The 18,219-nt window shown below is 39.6% G+C and overlaps 1 protein-coding gene across 1 annotated transcript in view; it reads left to right on the top strand.

Moving 5' to 3' along the window:
• The window catches only part of NRG3 (neuregulin 3), a gene marked incomplete at its 5' end in the record, with an annotated part of 542,787 nt that overhangs the window by 241,077 nt on the left and 283,491 nt on the right, over positions 1-18,219 (top strand). Inside the window, one exon of the mRNA XM_083364204.1 lies at positions 6,348-6,477. Within this exon, the coding sequence (XP_083220330.1) occupies positions 6,348-6,477 (130 nt within the window). The remainder of the gene's footprint in view (positions 1-6,347; positions 6,478-18,219) is intronic.

Below are 18,219 nucleotides of genomic sequence, written 5' to 3'. Positions count from 1 at the left end.
AGGATAAAGGTGTGTGTTGGATATGTTCGCCACCTTGAGTTATTTGTAAAAATAATAAAAAGGCCTGATACAAACAAACAAGTCACGAAGCTGCTTCTCCACATCACTTGGGGGAAGGGAAATGTCAGGTCAAGAACCCCCTTCCCATTTCCTGTACCCAGATGGGCTCTGGAAAACTATTGGCCAGATGAAGTGATTATTGTGAAAAGGAAAAGCTGGTGATAAATGATTTTAAAACAAAGACTTTTGGAGGAAGAAATACGAAGCATAAATGAACGTTTACCCACCCAATGTAGCAACGTCCCTCTATAAACATCTCATTATTTATAGAGGGACATTGCTACATTGGGTGGATAAATGTTCATCTATGCTTCATATTTCTTCCTCCAAAAGTCCTTGTTTTAAAATAGTTTTAAAGTTCTGGGGTCACGTGATCCCCTTTTGCGACCAAAATCAAAGGGAAAGCCATTCTAACACCCACGTTACTAACTTAACTACTACGGTGGTCATAAAATGAGGCACGATTTGCTTAAAAAACTTTCTTGCTTAGCATTGTGATCGTACCCATATTCACTTTATTGAGTCATTCACATTTTCTTCCTAATAAGTACTGTAGGAACAACACCACATGCTTTAATGTTAAGAATTAAATACTAAAACACCTATTTTAAGCTGAGGCATATGAGTTTGCCTATCAATTTTAGACAGCACTCGGAAGAAGCCACAAATTGTTGGATTTTTTTCCCTGCCAAGTAACTGAAGGTAATTTGAGGATGAGCATTACTCATGAAATACCCAATCATCCTACTTTTGTTTCCTAGTCTTATTTAGTTGATTAGCTCAAAACTGCTCTGAGCACATTTAATGGAGAAAAGAAATTATATCCAGCCAGCCATCTCTGCAAGCAGCCATATTTATCTCCAGGAATAGGGAAAAGTTGATTCCAAAGACTCATAAAAAGAATAAAGGAAGACAGTCTCAATGTGTTTCAGGTTCATTTGTCCCTCTGTCTTTTTCCATTTTATGAAATGTAGTTTAGAATAGGTAAAGGTAAAGGTAAAGGTTCCCCCGCGCATGCGTGCTAGTCGTTTCCGACTCTAGGGGCCGGTGCTCATCTCCGTTTCAAAGCCGAAGAGCCAGCGTTTGTCCGAGGACGTCTCCGTGGTCATGTGGCCGGCATGACTTGACGCCAAAGGCGCACGGAACGCTGTTACCTTCCCACCGTGGTGGTCCCTATTTTTCTACTTGCATTTTTATGTGCTTTCGAACTGCTAGGTTGGCAGAAGCTGGGACGAGTAACAGGCGCTCACTCTGCTATGCTGCACTTGGGATTCGACCCGCCAAACTGCCAACCTTCTGATCGACAAGCTCAGCGTCCTAACCCACTGAGCCACTGCGTCTCTTAGTTTAAAATAAGGGGCTGGCAATTTTAATTTCTCAATAAATATATATTTTTTTAATTATACTTTAACGCTTAATCTTTTGCTGATCTCCAGTGGATGTCAAGTCGATGGTCTGTAGAACAGTAATTCACTGCATTATATTTGAAGGAGTTCCAGAGACTCCTGTAAGCCCTGCTCATCTCACAAAGCAGTGGCACTTCCAAAATTTGGAATAATTTCCTATATCCCTCCTCTCCTTTTATCCAGCAATACTGTGGACGGAATATCTTTGGGGTCCTTGGTGCTCTCTGAGCTTGGTGGTTTTCCTGCAGACGTTTCATTACCAAACTTGGTAACCTCATTGGTGAGCTGATGTTGTTACCTAGTTTGATAATAAAATGTCTGCAAGAAAAAAACCAAGCTCAGAGAGCATCAAAGATCCCACATTTCAACCCTGAGTACAATATTTTTTTCTTTTCTACCTGTAGTGTATCTATCTATCTATCTATCTATCTATCTATCTATCTATCTATCTATCTATCTATCTATCTATCTATCTATCTATAAAGCTATTGGAGGAAATTGAATCTAATTGAATGGGAACACCATTGTACTGCATATTATCTATGTGGTGGTGTAAAAGATCTGCTTAAATATTAAAAGGTAATGTATCAACATTTAGCTCAATGGGGATTGGATAAAGGAAAACTAAAGGCTACCTCAACCTACAGAATAGCATTGATTTATTAGAGGATGGTGATCAAGCCTACCGATGATGTTGGGATGCTATAAAAACTAGAATAAGAAAGTTCAAAAGAAAATGATTTTCTTTTCTTTTTATTTCCATTCTGTTGCAATGATGAAAGGTTGTTGTTTCAGCTAAGATGAACGGAATATTCTTGCTTTGTGTGTTGTTACACAATACCTCTGATATCCTTGCTAACGTCCTAGAATCTAATTAGGGCATGGTGGAATGTGAGAAACTGAAGTAGAAAGACAAGACGTAGAGGGAGCAAATAGACTTGGCTTTTTTAAAAAATATTTTTAATATAAACGGAAATAAAGAAGCTTGAGCATATATAATATATATATGGATCTTTGGTCATTTGGGTTTTTCCCCGCGTAGAATTGAAGGTGTAGGAGCAACGTTTCGACGGAATCCCATCCGTCATCCTCAGGCTGGTGGCTTCAGCTTCCTTCTTCTGGGAGAAGCATGTGGTAGTGGCTGTTTATTCCTCTTTTTTAAACTGCCAGAGGGGGTGTGTTCTGTGGGTGGAGGTGTGCTCTGATTGGGTGGGGGATTAGGTGTGTTCTGATTGGGTGGGAGTGTGTTTTGAATGGTGGGTGTGTTCTGATTGGGTGGGGGTGTGTTTTGAGTGGATGGGCTGGTCTCAGCTGCCAGCCTTAGACCTGAGCTGGTGAGTTGTGCTGCTTTTGTTCGGCTTCGTGTTTGTGGTGGTGCCATGTTTTTATAGTGGGTGTCAGTTTGCTTATTGTGTGGTTTGGAGGGGTTTAAAGTGGCTAATGTTGCAGCTGTAGTTAGGTTTCTGTTTTGTGGTTGTGCATCGTTATCATTGTGGGTTCAGATTTGCTTTTTGAATGGTTGTGTGGTGGTGATGTCATGTGATGTTATCATGAGTTTAGGTCTGGTATCATTCTTGGTGGTTGGGACTCGTCTGTATATATATATATATGTTTTGTCTATTCAAGATGAGAATTGTGTGAAGGTAAGGTAATGTGATATTTATTGCTAAGTAGCAGAAAGCTGAAACTTTTATGATTGTTGTGTAAGGAATGCAGGTTTATTTGGACTACCTTAAGAAATCCTTTTATCCTAATATCTACATATATCTTTTATCCTAATATCTCTATTTCTATCTCTTTCTCTCTATCTTTGTATCTCTCTATCTCTCTGTGTGTATCTAACTATCTAATCTATCATCTATCAGTCTGTCCATCCATCCATCCATCCATCCATCCATCCATCCATCCAACTATATCTATCTATCTATCTATCTATCTATCTATCTATCTATCTATCTATCTATCTATCTATCTATCTATCCATCCATCCATCCATCCATCCATCCATCTATCCATGTCATCTGTCATCTATCATGTCTGTCTGTCTGTCTGTCTGTCTGTCTGTCTGTCTCTCTCTCTCTCTCTCTCTCTACCTACCTACCTACCTACCTACCTATCTATCTATCTATCTATCTATCTATCTATCTATCTATCTATCTATCTACTATCTATCTATCTATCTATCTATCTATCTATCTATCTATCTATCTATTTATCTTATCTTATCTTATCTTATCTTATCTTATCTTATCTTATCTTATCTTATCTTATCTTATCTTATCTTATCTTATCTTATCTTATCTTATTATCTTATCTTATCTTATCTTATCTTATCTTATCTTATCTTATCTTATCTTATCTTATCTTATCTTATCTTAACTTATCTTATCTTAATATCTATATATTATCCTAATATCTTCAGTTATAATGTACTTTTTATTGGCAGGAATGGAAACAAGGAGAAACCCAGCTTTTTAATGTGTTAATGGAAATAGTTACTTGGAATTTGGGGGATGTGGAACTAATAATGATCCAGCAATACTTAGCAGAGAAAAGAAAGGTCTCTCCAACCAGGAAATAATGAAATCCATGACAATTGTCAGCCAGATAGAACTATAAATATAAAATTAATAGGCGAAGATGAGATGGAAACAGTTAGACTCTTGATGACTCACTTTAAACATATATCTAGGATTTGGCATCGGTCCCTACTGTGTTTCAAAGGCTGACATATCTGCTGCCTTAGAAATCAATACAGACTTAATTATTATACAGCTGACATCCAATAAAACTCCTTCCAATTATAGGAAACCCTCACAAGTTGTCTTATATTTCACGATTCTAGATGGAAAATTCACATTCTGATTGACAGAGATGAAAAGGAGGAGATAGTGATTGTAGCAGCTCATGCATTTAAATGTGAAAGGGCCAGTCCAGTCCCTGGCATCTTACTCAGTGTGCAACTTCAGAGAGATTCAAACTGGTAAGAGTAGGCAAGGACCAACCTAGTACTCTGACCAGTGCTTTTTTGTAAAAGAAAAAGGTGCCAGTACTCACACATGTCATACAACCTGCCTTGCCTACCCTACAAGGTTCCATCCAAAAAAGGTGCCGGAACGCCGTTCTGAGCGTTCTATGAGAAAAAAAGCCCTGACTCTGACTTTCGTAGATGCAAGCTTCTGCTGTTCCACTTCCCTATCCTGCTTTCAGAACCAATGGCTGAAAGCATCTCCTAAGACTTTCTGTTTCTTAACTACACAATGAGAATGATAATCAGTGAGACTAATTAACCAGCTTACCTCCGGAAGGTATGGGTGCTCCATCTGGGGAGGTTCTTAAGGAGAGACTGGCTAGCCATTTGTCTAGAATGGTATAGGGTCTCCTGCCTGAGCAGGGAGCTGAACTAGAAGACCTCCAACATCCCACCCCAACTCTATTGTTCTATGTTCGACGAAGCTTCAAGAAACATCCTGGAACCTGTACTGGAAACCATGATCAGAGAAAATTAGAATCTTCTATTTCTTTCCATAGACCTGAGTATATGTCCTTAATAACAGTGCATCTTAGAATAGAACAGAGCTGGAAGGGACCTTGGAGGTCTTCTAGTCCAGCCCCCTGCTCAAGCAGGAGGACCTCTACCACAGGGGTGTCAAACTCAATTTTATTGAGGGCCGCATCAGCATTGCGGTTGCCCTCAGGGGGCCGGGTGGGCATGGCCCACTGGGTGGGCATGGCTAGAGTGCGTATGGCCTATTGGGTGGGCGTGGCCAGCTCTACATAGTTGGCATCAAGGGTGCCTATGGGGGCCTGGGCAGGAGTGGGACAGATCTAAGGGTCTCTGGCAGAAGGAGGGTCTCTGGGCCAGAGCCAAGGCAGTGGGAGCCGTTCCCTCACTGTTTCCAGGATGGCTTTGCGGGCCACATGAAACCACTTCGTGTGCCAGATCCGGCCCCCAGGCCTTGTGTTTGACATGTCTGGTCTACCATCTCAGACAAGTGACTGCCTAGCCTCTTCTTCAAAACCTCCATTGATGGAGCACCCATGGTTCCTGGAGGCAAAGCTGTTCCACTGGTTAATTGTCCTCACTGTCAGGAAGTTTCTCCTTAATTCCAGGTTGCTTCTTTCTTTAATCAGTTTCCAACCGTTGTTTCTCGTCCTTCCATCTGGTGCTTTGGAGAATAATTTGACCTCCCCTCCTCCTTGGGGCAGCCCCTCAAATACTGGAACACTGCTATCATGTCACCCCTATTTCTTCTTTTCTTTCTTTCTTTCTTTCTTTATTAAATTTTTATACCGCCCTTCTCCCGAAGGACTCAGGGCGGTGTACAGGGCAATAAATATTAAAAAGCAAAGTACAAAAGTTAAAAAAACAATTAAATAATTTATGCCCGATCTATACAATAGTTAAAACCATATTAAAAACCCAACCCCAAACCCATCAGACCAGGCCGCATTGCTCAAATAAATAAGTTTTTAGATCCCGCCGGAAGGAGTGGAGGTCGGGGGCCATCCGGAGCTCAACCGGCAAGCGGTTCCATAGGTCTGGCACGCCCACAGAGAACGCCACAGAGAACGCCAAATCCAAGTCCTGCAGATGTTCTCCATATGTTTTAGTCTCCAGGCCTTGGGTCATCTTAGTTGCACTTCTCTGAATTTTTTTTTCCCAAAAACTCAACATCTTTTTTGTGATATGGTGACCAAAATTGGCTGCAGTATCTCCAAGTAATTATTTTGAAGTCTAGACCTAATGAACGCTGTAATTTCCATCTCAGCTCAACCCTCCTAGCTGAGTCTGTTTAAAGTAAAAGCTGATGGTCAGTGGGAATAATATCTGTTGTATTAAAATGTGTTTTTCCTCCATTCTGGTTTTTTTTTCCCCAGATACCACAACATACTCTATTGAACAATCCGAGCACTTTAAGCCATGCAAAGATAAGGATCTTGCCTACTGCCTTCATGATGGCGAATGCTTTGTCATTGAAACCCTAACAGGATCTCACAAACACTGCAGGTAAGACCTTTATATGTATGTATGTATGTATATATATGACTCTGCACTAGAACTGGAAACTATTCTAATTATGCAAGATTGATCATCATTTTTGGGGAAGCCTGAATCAAATGGAGGTGTCAACGCTGCTAACATCAGATGTTTTTGCATTGACAACAGATGGAAATGTAGCCATCTTTTCCCTTTTGCTTTTAGAGTTAGATGATGCTGGGAGGGGGGATGTGAATGAAGCTAGACATAACAACACTAAACCTAGCTTGAGAATCAAGGTTACTGAGCCCAGATCTGATAAAGAATTGGCAGACTGGAGAGCTGGAGAGGAAGCCCGTGCTTCATGCTAATTGGGGAATGTGATTTATGACTGCTAATTGGAGGAGGGAATTGTGTTTTTATAAATCATGGCAACATTTATATACACACCCATGCCCAGATTAAAGCAAGCAAAATAAATATACCTAGCTTAAAATATTACTTTAAAAAAAACAGCAAGAAGGAAATCCAATTAGATTCTGTATCTGAAGCTTGTGATAATTTATCAGTAAAAATTGCTGATGGTACCTGTGAACATCCTCTATCAATAGATACTGCGGATGGGAACCGTGTTTCTCATTAAACTGATTATTTCCCAAACACATGATAATTTGTTATTGGAAATTCAGAGGTGAAAGTTCTTTTCAGAGTTTTATTGCTAGGTGATTTTTTTTTTACTTCCTTTTGTATGTGGAGGTGGGAAAAAAAAGAATATCGATAAAGGGCCCTCGGATGTTCTACAGAAGCTCGGCGAACTATTGTATAATTGAATTAATGTTTTGGGGGAAAAATCACTGAGTTTAGGATTGAGGGATTTATGGATAGGGAGTATCATTGGTCCATGTTGTCCCGCAGAAGCAAGATTTGTATGCAGGTATGCTAACCCATGGCATAAACATCTAATTACGGTTTTGTATTATCAAATGGTGGTTTCCTATATTCAAGGGATGCTATTATTTTATCATTTGGAAGGTATTTAGATTCAGAAAAATCACAAGTTTTGCTCCGTAGTTACCTGCTGTACCGTAGTTCACACATTCTTCTGTAAAGGGCTTTGATTTTTGTTACAAAAACTTTTGCACATGTATAAGTTGTGTTCATAAACTGGGCTTATGCCTAAAATCTCTGAATGTGAATGAGATAAGCCTAGAAATGAAAATAATAGTCACATCATTTCTTCAGATTACTGGCTCCATCCAGTTGCGGAAATATTTATTTTTCTGCCCATGTTATGTTTTGCTAGATTTTTTTTTCATCTGAAAGTTGACAAAGTTAGGATTATTAAAATTTATCAAAGTTAGAATTATTGTTATTATTATTATTTTAGTTCTTCCTTTGAAGTGTTTCCTTCTTCAAAGGAAGAACTAAAATAATAATAATAACAATAATTATTTATTGACATTATCTAATGACATTTAACTACAATGCCCATGCATGCTTTTTTAATTCATGAATTCTTTAGTTGTGAAGTGCCCTTTTACAAGTCTCTAACTTTACGATTTTGAATTTGGTGAACCTAATAAGTGAGTAGCTCAAAACGAGATGAATGTTCTTTGGGCTCTTAACTAAATTGCTTCAAAATGGCTCCTTTGCTTGCTTTAAGGTAAAGGTAAAGGTTCCCCCGCACATGCGTGCTAGTCGTTTCCGACTCTAGGGGCCGGTGCTCATCTCCGTTTCAAAGCCGAAGAGCCAGCGCTTGTCTGAGGACGTCTCCGTGGTCATGTGGCCGGCATGACTAGATGCCAAAGGCGCACGGAACGCTGTTACCTTCCCACCATAGTGGTCCCTATTTTTCTACTTGCATTTTTTACATGCTTTCGAACTGCTAGGTTGGCAGAAGCTGGGACGAGTAACAGGCGCTCACTCTGCTACGTGGCACTCGGGATTCGACCCGCCAAACTGCCGACCTTCTGATTGACAGGCTCAGCGTCCTAACCCACTGAGCTACCGCGTCCCTTCTTTGCTTGCTTTAGGTCTGCATTAAGCCCAGTGCCCAGATTCATCTTGGCCCTATAACCAATTGAGCAGACGGGCTATAACTCTCCAATAACGTCTTTGGAAATTCCATGACTGAGGCTGAAATGTGGTTCAGTTGCCTGAGTGGGCAATGAGTTAGATCCCAGTTGCCGTATGTATCACTGTGTTGTGCTGAATTGCTTTCATCCTCTTGCATAAAAGGGGAAACGAATCTGTCTAGATTTGAATGCCAACAGTAAAAGATAGAGAGATGGCTGTTAATTGGTTCCATTACCAAAGCAAATGTATTATGGCCCCTGATGGCCATTGCAGAATGTGGCCCTAATTTATTTTAATTTATTTGTTTGTTTGTTTGTTTGTTTGTTTGTTTTCTACCCTGCCCATCTCACCTAAGCGAGTCTGGGTGATTGGCAATAGATACTTCCGTCGGATATTTGAATGGTTGATTTACTCATTCTGCCTCAGTCAAAGTCTCCTCAAAATATATTTCTTCCACTTTACGTTGGGCCTGCATCATTGAGATTATTATTTCTCAATCTTCTCGACTTTAAGAGGTGCAGAAGAGGGGAATTCTGGGAGTTGAAGGCCACACTGCTTAAAAGTTAACAAGGTTGAGAATACACCGTGTTAGATGATGCGAGCTTTTCTCATTTTATGGTTTCCCAGGACAAGTCATTTTTAAGGCGCACTTCCGAATTCTAGAGACGTGGTTAAATATTTGGAGTAAGGAAGGGCTTCTGAGCAGATAAACACTTCCCGTTTACATTCAGTAGCACTCCAAAAAATATTTGCCAATCCTCAAATACAACAATTTTAGAATAATCACTGTCTTAGTACTGAGTTGCTTTTGTTTTTCCTTTCAATCACATACGCTTCACAGCTCGCTCACTGCTCTCCCTATTTGCATTCCTCTTACAACATCCTTATTAAAGTAATTACTCTGAATCATCCCAGTTGCTAGATTTATGACAATAACTTGCTGAGGTTGTTGTCACATCTTAAAACTTTCTAGATAAATAGGGAAATGCCTCTGCTAGCAATCAGGAGGCTGTTTCGGAGCAATGGCTTGCCTGTGTGTGAGAGAGAACATTTTGTGCAGCGAACAAACAAAAGAGAAAGCAATGTTCCCACAGCTGTAGAATTCCTTTGTGTGTAGGTATGATTGAAGTCTGTCAATCAATTTCTAAAGCCAGGGGTCTTAGGGAACAGGGCCCCAAGATGGGTCGTTCAAAGGAGATGAACTGGAATGCAAGTAAGGTGTGTTTTTGTCAGCAAGATCTCACTGTGGTCTAAAAAAGCTAAATGACCAGACTGATTTCATCTGAATTGATCTCTCTAGTTGTTTTATTGGGGGGGGGGGCATGATGACTCAGCAGTTAAAGAAGTCTGGATTCAAGACCCAAGTGCTGTACGATGGGGTGGGCTTCCATTACCTGCCCCAGCTCCTGCCCACCTAGCAGTTAAAAAACATGCAAATGCAAGTAGATAAATAGGTACCACCTTGGTGGGAAAGTAACAGTGTTCCATGCACCTCAGCATGTAGTAATGCCAGCCATATCACCAGAGAAATGTCTTTGGACAATGCTGGCTCCCTCAGTTAAGAAACGGAGATGAGTTAGACACAACTGGACAGTGGAAAACCTTTACCTTGAGCTGTTTAATGTCAAAAAGACTGTAGGTGTTGAATTTTAGTATCAAGCTTTGAATCCCAAAATACTTGGAACATCTGTATGTCAGTATAGATGTACAAAGTATGATTGACTACAAAGTGGTCAACTAACTGGAAATCATGGCCTCCACCATGCAAGGAGAATTAAGAAGTCTTTTTATTGAGGAAGCAAACAGATTTCCTATGGATTTATAGCAGATCGACAGATCCGGGGAAATTTGATGGAGCCTGCCAAATGTAGCATGTCAGAAATGATACAACACTTGGAATAATGAACATGAAGGAAATGTTAGCACATGCTTTAAAACTGTAGAGATGAGTGGCCTTCAAAGAGAATTTTGCCTCCCAAGCTTCTTGGTTTCTCCTGGCATTTTTTTTAAGGACAGTTGTGAGAGTCAGGTTGTTGGGCCAGCTGAGAGTGATGCACACTAAGATTGTAACAAGCTTTTCTTACAAAATTCATTGAAAGGTTATTTGCTCAAATCCACCTTTAAATTTAAGTTTCAATATAAAAGCAATTGAATCCAGTCACTTCTACGATCCAAAGCCCATTTGGGTTTGAGGTCTGGGGTGGCATTCAGTGTTTATGAATTGAATTGGCAATAAGAAGGATTTTTGGGGAAGCCTGAATCAAATGGAGGTGTCAACGCTGCTAACATCAGATGTTTTTGCATTGACAACAGATGGAAATGTAGCCATCTTTTCCCTTTTGCTTTTAGAGTTAGATGATGCTGGGAGGGGGGATGTGAATGAAAGTCCAGCTAGACATAACAACACTAAACCTAGCTTGAGAATCAAGGTTACTGAGCCCAGATCTGATAAAGAATTGGTAGACTGGAGAGCTGGAGAGGAAGCCTGTGCTTCATGCTAATTGGGGAATGTGATTTATGACTGCTAATTGGAGGAGGGAATTGTGCTTTGATACTATCAGCCCAGGGGAGGGGAATTCAGTTTTTTGGCTTCAATTATGTAAGTGCTGATATTCTGCTACTCAAATAAAAGATCCATTAAGGTAAACAATGCCTCAAAGTTCTTTTGAAGAGGTTCATTTGTCAGAACCATGACAGGAGGATTCAAATAGACAAGAATTCAACCTGACTGAACTCATCAAATGGATGACTGTGGATCTCAGGTAATTTTCAAATCCATAATTATTGGACACATTGAGATCTCAGATGCAGATGGAGGTGTCCTCAGAGATAGGATTGGCAGGATCTGAAATAGATATGGGCAGGTTACTTGTTCTTTGGCGGATATACAGTTGACCCTCTAAGATCATTCTTGTTTATGTCTGCTAGGTCAGACCTTTTGATTTCCAACTGAAAATTAAGAGCTTTAGGTGCAGATTTCTAACAGGTTGCACCTAGTTTAAATAGGTCGTGAAAGGTGATTACATTTGGGACACCTGAATAAAGCTAGTAGGTCAGTCCATGGATCCAGCAGCTGAGTCTGAGGATTCAGAGGAGGAGGAGGGGCCTGGAGTATCCTCAGAGTTAGAGGGAGGCTCTGAGGAGCTCCAAGACTTGCAGTCTGATGAGGAGCCTGGCCCCTCTACCCGTGCTCAGGCTGAGACACAGCTGTGCTGCGAAGCTGGGGGGGATAGTGATGACTCACAGTTGGGTGACATTCAGGATGCTCATAAATGCCAGAGGCAAACAGAGCAGGACAAAGGAATGCAATGGGATGGCTCCAGAGGCAAAGGAGGAGGCATTAGGAAAGTCACACTTGGATACATAATAAAAGGGGAGGTGTGGGAGGTGCTGGTTGCTGAAGGCAACTGTTATGGTTAAGAATCAAGTTGCGATGAACTGTGTTTTCCTTAGGCCTGTCTGTGAGTAATACAAGGGGTTGGGGTTTGTCCTGCGGTTTCTGCCTACTTGATTTGAAGAGGGGTTTCCTCCTTGTGAACCTAACAAGTTGCTCAAGTAGTCTGGGACAAGGGACATATGTGCCATAAAAGTTTGCATTTAAAGAGATCTGTCAATAATAAATACAAATTGTGCCGCAATTGCATACCTGAGTAAAGAGATCCAGGTCGTCCTCAACTTACCACAATCCATTTAGTCACCAGAGTCACAACAGCAATGAAAAAGCGAGTTACGACCATTTTTCACACTTAACGACCATCGCCGCATCCCTATGGTCACGATATCAAAGTTTGGATGCTTGGAAACTGACTCATGTTGATGACGGTTGCTGCGTTCTAGGGTGATCCCCTTTTGTGACTTTTTTTCACAAGCAAAGTCAACGGGGAAGCCAAATTGACTTAACCGTGTTACTAACTTAACAACTGCACTGATTCACTTAACAAATGAAGGCAGGAAAAGTGGGGCAAAATGGGGCAAAAATTTGCTTAGCAACATATTGCTTAGCAACAGAAATTTTGAGCTCCAGTATAGTCGTAAGTTGATCTGTAATGTACAGATCTGCCAGGGGTTCAAAGAAAGGATAATGAAATTAGCCATAGAATACCAGCTAAGGTTTCATGTTTTTTTCCCCCTTAAAGGATTGTAAGAGGGGTCCCTGATGGACGCTTATATAAGATAAATATTTTTAAAGCTATATTTAAAAAGTTGACGAGTAGTGCTTTTCGTCTTGTTTGAAAAGAGAATTTCCTGATTTTAGGCAGATCTCTCCAACCAGCAGTATTTCTCGGACAGAGAAATACAGATAGGGGGTGCTGTCTGTGTAGAAAACAATTAAATAAAAAACGACTAATGTTATTATGCATTTGGTCAGTAAATATGATCTATTAGCAAGCACTCCGTAAAGCTTATATTATTAATAAAAGTATGGATTCTATTGACAAACTGCCAGCAAGGATAAATATCAACCGTGAATTGCCTTTTATTTGCTGCGTTTTTCAAGGTTGTTACACTTCAGTTTCACCTCAAACTTCTCGTTTGTTCATGTGGACCTTTTTTTTTTTAATGGTTAAATATCGGTTATCAGTTGGCGTGAACATTTGGCTAAGAATACACATAGGTTCTTGCAAGTATAGTTAGAGGTGGACCATAGTCAAGTTGAGCTCCGTTTAAGTCTCTGGATTCTGATGTGTTATGGTTAGGAGAAATATGGTGAGAAGTCAAAAGAGTCAAAAGGGACCTTGGAGGTCTTCTAGTCCAGAGGTCCCCAATCTTTTGGGCACCAGGGACCAGTTCCACAGAGAAAGGTTTTTCCACGGACCAGAGCGTGCGTGGTTTTGTGTGCTGCCTGCAATCTCATGGATGGTGCTTTGCTTGTTTGTGTGGATCAGTTGCTGGCATGCCACGACCCAGTACCGGTCCACAGACTGGAGGTTGGAGACCCTTATTCTAATCCATACCCTGCCCAAGGCAGAAGTCTTTATAGCAACCTGGACAAAAGATTGTCCAATCTTTTCTTGATTATGGAAGATATGACTATGGAAGTTATGGAAGATAAACTAATCCAGGGCCTGCATTTATAAAACACCAAGCTATGTTAACCAGGGTTGGTAGTTTAATAAGCAAAGATCTGAATGATGAGCAGTTCACATGGACATATGGGCTTCGCAAAGCCACCAAGCTCTCTAAGAAAGCTTACCCTTATCTCACGTAAGACCAAGATCATGGTTGAATGTAATCAAACAAATCAGGATTTTTTTAAGCCAACATTAAACTCTGGAGTATTCAGCCAATTAATCACCCTGGCTTATTTAAACCAACATCACAGATTTCCATGTCATGAATTAGGGCCCATGTGAACTAGCACATTGCCTGTTATCTACCTGACACCCATACGTGATTTCCAAGCTGAATGCTTTTTAAAGGGCTGAAATGGAAAACAATGCAAGTGTCAAGAATCAGGAAAAAAAGGGGCTTAATACAGATTTTACTCAAAAAGATGTTGCCATTATTTTGTATTTACTATGTCAAAGTGAGAAAATAATTGCACCAATATAGATGGTATGGAGTTAGGTGGGAATTGAAATTGCTTTAAGTGACATGCTTTAAGAACTATTGTCATTTAACACCTTGAGACAAGCTGAAATATCTAAGACAGCAAGCTTAACATTCTACTATTAGCTGCTGTTTTGTACTATTAACTTGCATTATGTCAGACACGCATACAGCACACACTGAAAAATCTGGCTGTTACAAGAATTATTTCAGGAAAGGAGAAGAGTTGCATTAAGGAAACCTTTAAAAATGCTGACTTGGACTAATGAAACTTCATACTGTCCTGCCTTATTTATCTCTGCTGATTTATTATTATTATTATTATTATTATTATTATTATTATTATTATTATTATTATTATTATTATTATTATTATTATTATTTTAAAGCGAAGCCTTCTATGGGCGATGACGAGTTGTTTAGTTCTATAAAACTGAATATTCTACTTGACTGCATTTCCCCCCCCCCTAAATTCCCTCTTGGGGTCCTTGAAAATCTCTGAATCTCTCTAAGAAAACAAAATAACCCTTTGTGCTGCAGCTGCAGTTTGCGGCTTTGCTGATTTTCATATCGGCAATGAGCATCTTATCTTGCTGGGCGGGCCAAGTGGATGGAACAATTTTTATGCCCAGGATAGTGGGGAAGTCACATCGTCACAGGAGAACAAAACCAATCTGACTGTGGTGGCTGCTGCTGGCGTATGTGACTTGGCTGACATGGTTTGTGAAAAATACGTTGGTGATGATGAGGTCATTGGTTTGGGAAAAGTCCTGGACTTGCTATCCACTCTCATTTCATGAACCGTGTCCATTGCTGTTGTGACAATTGTCGCCTTCCGGCACGTGAGGGTTTAGAGGTTGCTGCAGAAAAGAAATAAATCTTCGTGTGGACATGTAGCCAAACAATCTTGTAGTTTCACCGTTCTCATCTTTGTCACATCCAGTTTTGGGGTCGTAGGCCCAAAATAGATAATCAATGGGCAGCAGCATTGATAACAGCTAATATGAGAGTTAAATTGTTGCTGGACCTCAGCAACATGGCTGCACAGATCAGCACCTACTACAATAACCACAGCTTTGTGGTTGGACACATAATGGTAGATTAGTTCATATCCTTCATCACTATCACAAAATGCCCAATGTTCCAACAAATATGCATGCGATATCCACCTTGCTGTAGCATATTGGCAAGCTCACAGTTGTGTCCAGTCATAGTGACAATGTTCAGTATGCTAGTGCATAATTGAGATTGTCAGTGCTGATGCATGCCATTTCTGGGAGACAACCAAGCATAGTTTATTTATTTATTTTTATTTTAATCCCATTTATATCCCGCCCTTCTCAGAAGACTCAGGGCAGCTTACAATTCCAAAGCACAAACCAATGTGCTTAGCAATAGCCTTCATTCTATGTATATGCCTGCTTATTAGGGCTTTCGGGGAGCCCCCCCAAGCAGCATTATTACAAAGTCAGCTTATTGCCCCCAACAATCTGGATCCTTATTTTACCTACCTCGGAAGGATGGAAGGCTGAGTCAACCTTGAGCCTGGTGGGACGCGAACCTGCACTAATTGCAGGCAGCTGGTGTTACTTAAGGAGGCGTTAGCCCACTGTTCAACTTCGTATATGGCTGATGGTCTATTAGTTGCAGTAAATATATACATATAGATACAGTAGATAGATAGATAGATAGATAGATAGATAGATAGATAGATAGATAGATAGATAGATAGATAGATAGATAGATAGGCTTATTGCCTGAGCGTGGTCTGTGTTCAACACTGCACCATGCTTGCAGGAGGGTATCAACAAGGAAGCATAGATCTTGCTGCCAATCACTTTCATACTGTTGCCAAGAAAACGTCATAAATATATTGTCAGGACCCACCCCAAACCACGTCTTAGGAAGACAAAATCTCTTGGAGTCAGTGCTAGTCCAAAAGGAATCTTTACTAGGACATGCTTGGTTGTGGGAATACAAGACAGGACTTACTATTGTTTTACAAATTGAAATTTTATAAAGGGTACACGGTTCAACCCCCCCCCCTTCCCTCAACCCCATTTGGTCAGCCCCCATCCTTCTACTTCGTGTCATCCCTTCCTGGGAAAAAGGAACTTTGAATCTTTATGGTTATTGCCTCTTCCTCTCCAGAATTAAAAGAAGACACAAGCCAGATGCCTCCTTCCCTAACCCTCCCCTTTGTTCCCCCCAGTTCAAAGTTTTCCCTTGGTCTTTGAAATAACCTAAGGAAGGCTGAATCCACATCCGCTCCTCCTTCCTCGGGAGATGGCAGAATCCATAGGGGGGGATAATGTTTTAAACAATACATTTATGAATGTGATATAAATGGATTCTGACATCTATCCATGTAGTCTCCCAGAGCTCCTCTTGAGAACGTTTTTGCCTATATAAAGGAGAAGTATGGTACTATACAATAATAAAATTTGGGGAATCCTACTCAGAGAACTCTGCATGGTAACATTTACTAGATTAACCTTGAATAGTAATTGTCTAGCCTCTGGAGAAGGCTTAGAAGTAGTCTATGCCACCATGATTTACACTAACTAATTTTCAGGCATGTACTTAAAATAAGATAGGGATATAAATGTTATAATTACACACCATATATATATGTATATGTATTGTATATATATATATATATATGTATATGTAATATGTATATATATATATATATATATATATATATATATATATATATGTGTGTGTGTGTGTGTGTGTGCGCGTGTGTGTGTGTGAAATGTTAACTATTTAGATTACCTTGCTAGGCCCCAAACATGGGGCAAATCTTTATTTCCTGTTTTCAGCCTATCTTGAAGGCCATCGAACAGGCTGTAGTCACACCGGACAGTTCATATATTTGTGTAAATTATATATATATATATATAATATATATATATATATATATATATATATATATATATATATATATATATATATATATATATATATATATATATATATATATATATATATATCAGAAGAAGGAAGCAGAAGCCACCAGCCTGATGATGACGGATGGGATTCCGTCGAAACGTCGCTTCCTACACCTTTAGTTCTACGCGGGGAAAAACCCGAATAACCAAAGATCCATACACACACACACACACACACACACACACACACACACACATATATTATATATATATATATATATATATATATATATATATTATATATATCAGATATATATATATATATATCAGAAGGCATGCAAATGGGACATGCCAGATGTTCAGATATAAAGCCAAATCTTGGCCAAATGTTTAATGTATAAGGACATATTCTGAGGAATTTGGAGATTAATCCGGATAAATATTAAGAAAGGGCATGTTTAACCAGTTTAAAGGAAGATCTGTTTCATGAAATTATTTCTTTTACGGAAATGATTAAACAATGCCCTCCTCCCCCCCCCCATTTAAGCAAGACCAAAGAACTAAATCAAAACAGCGCTTGTCTTCTTTGAAAATTCAACAAGCAACTTAAACTTGCATTTGTAAGTCAAGATGAAATATTACCAATAGACAGAACAAAGCGATTTAAATCTGTGTTCGGTTTCCCAAGCATTCTGCTTAAGCTGCTTAACTTTGATTCGGAAATTAGATTCAAAACAGTAATAATGTATAGTAGCTTTGCCTTTTTTTTTTTCCCAACTCCATCTTCTACATGCTTGAAAAAAGAGATGAAAAGTTGTATAATCAGCTCTGATTTAATTTTCTGAATAATGTTCCCAAGGTCTAGAGATTAAACCTTTTGAAACCACGCACGATCTTCAGTTTCATAAGCTGAAAATGAACAAAAAACAACAAACGTGACCTGCATCCCTTAAATGTTGTTTGTTGTTTATAATTGCAGCTAATTTTCACCTGCAAATAAATAGTATAACACTGTATATTTTATTATACATTGAGATGAAAACGATAAGGAGATTGAGAAAGACTCTACTTCAGATACTAAGACAAGATAGGTCATCAAAGGGCAACTAATTAGATTTAGTGAAAAGCAATGTGGGTCAGGTATAAAAGAACAAAGGGATATATTTGCATGCAATGTTTTTATTTTCATTGATGCAGTGTTAAAAAAAAAGAAAAAAAAAAACTTATATGAAGAAAACACTGGATTTTCCTT

This window comes from Vipera ursinii (assembly GCF_947247035.1).
Source record: "Vipera ursinii genome assembly, chromosome: 5".
Lineage (NCBI taxonomy): Eukaryota > Metazoa > Chordata > Lepidosauria > Squamata > Viperidae > Vipera > Vipera ursinii.
Note: the sequence above shows the minus strand (reverse complement) of the source record. Positions and strands in the feature narration are given on the sequence as shown.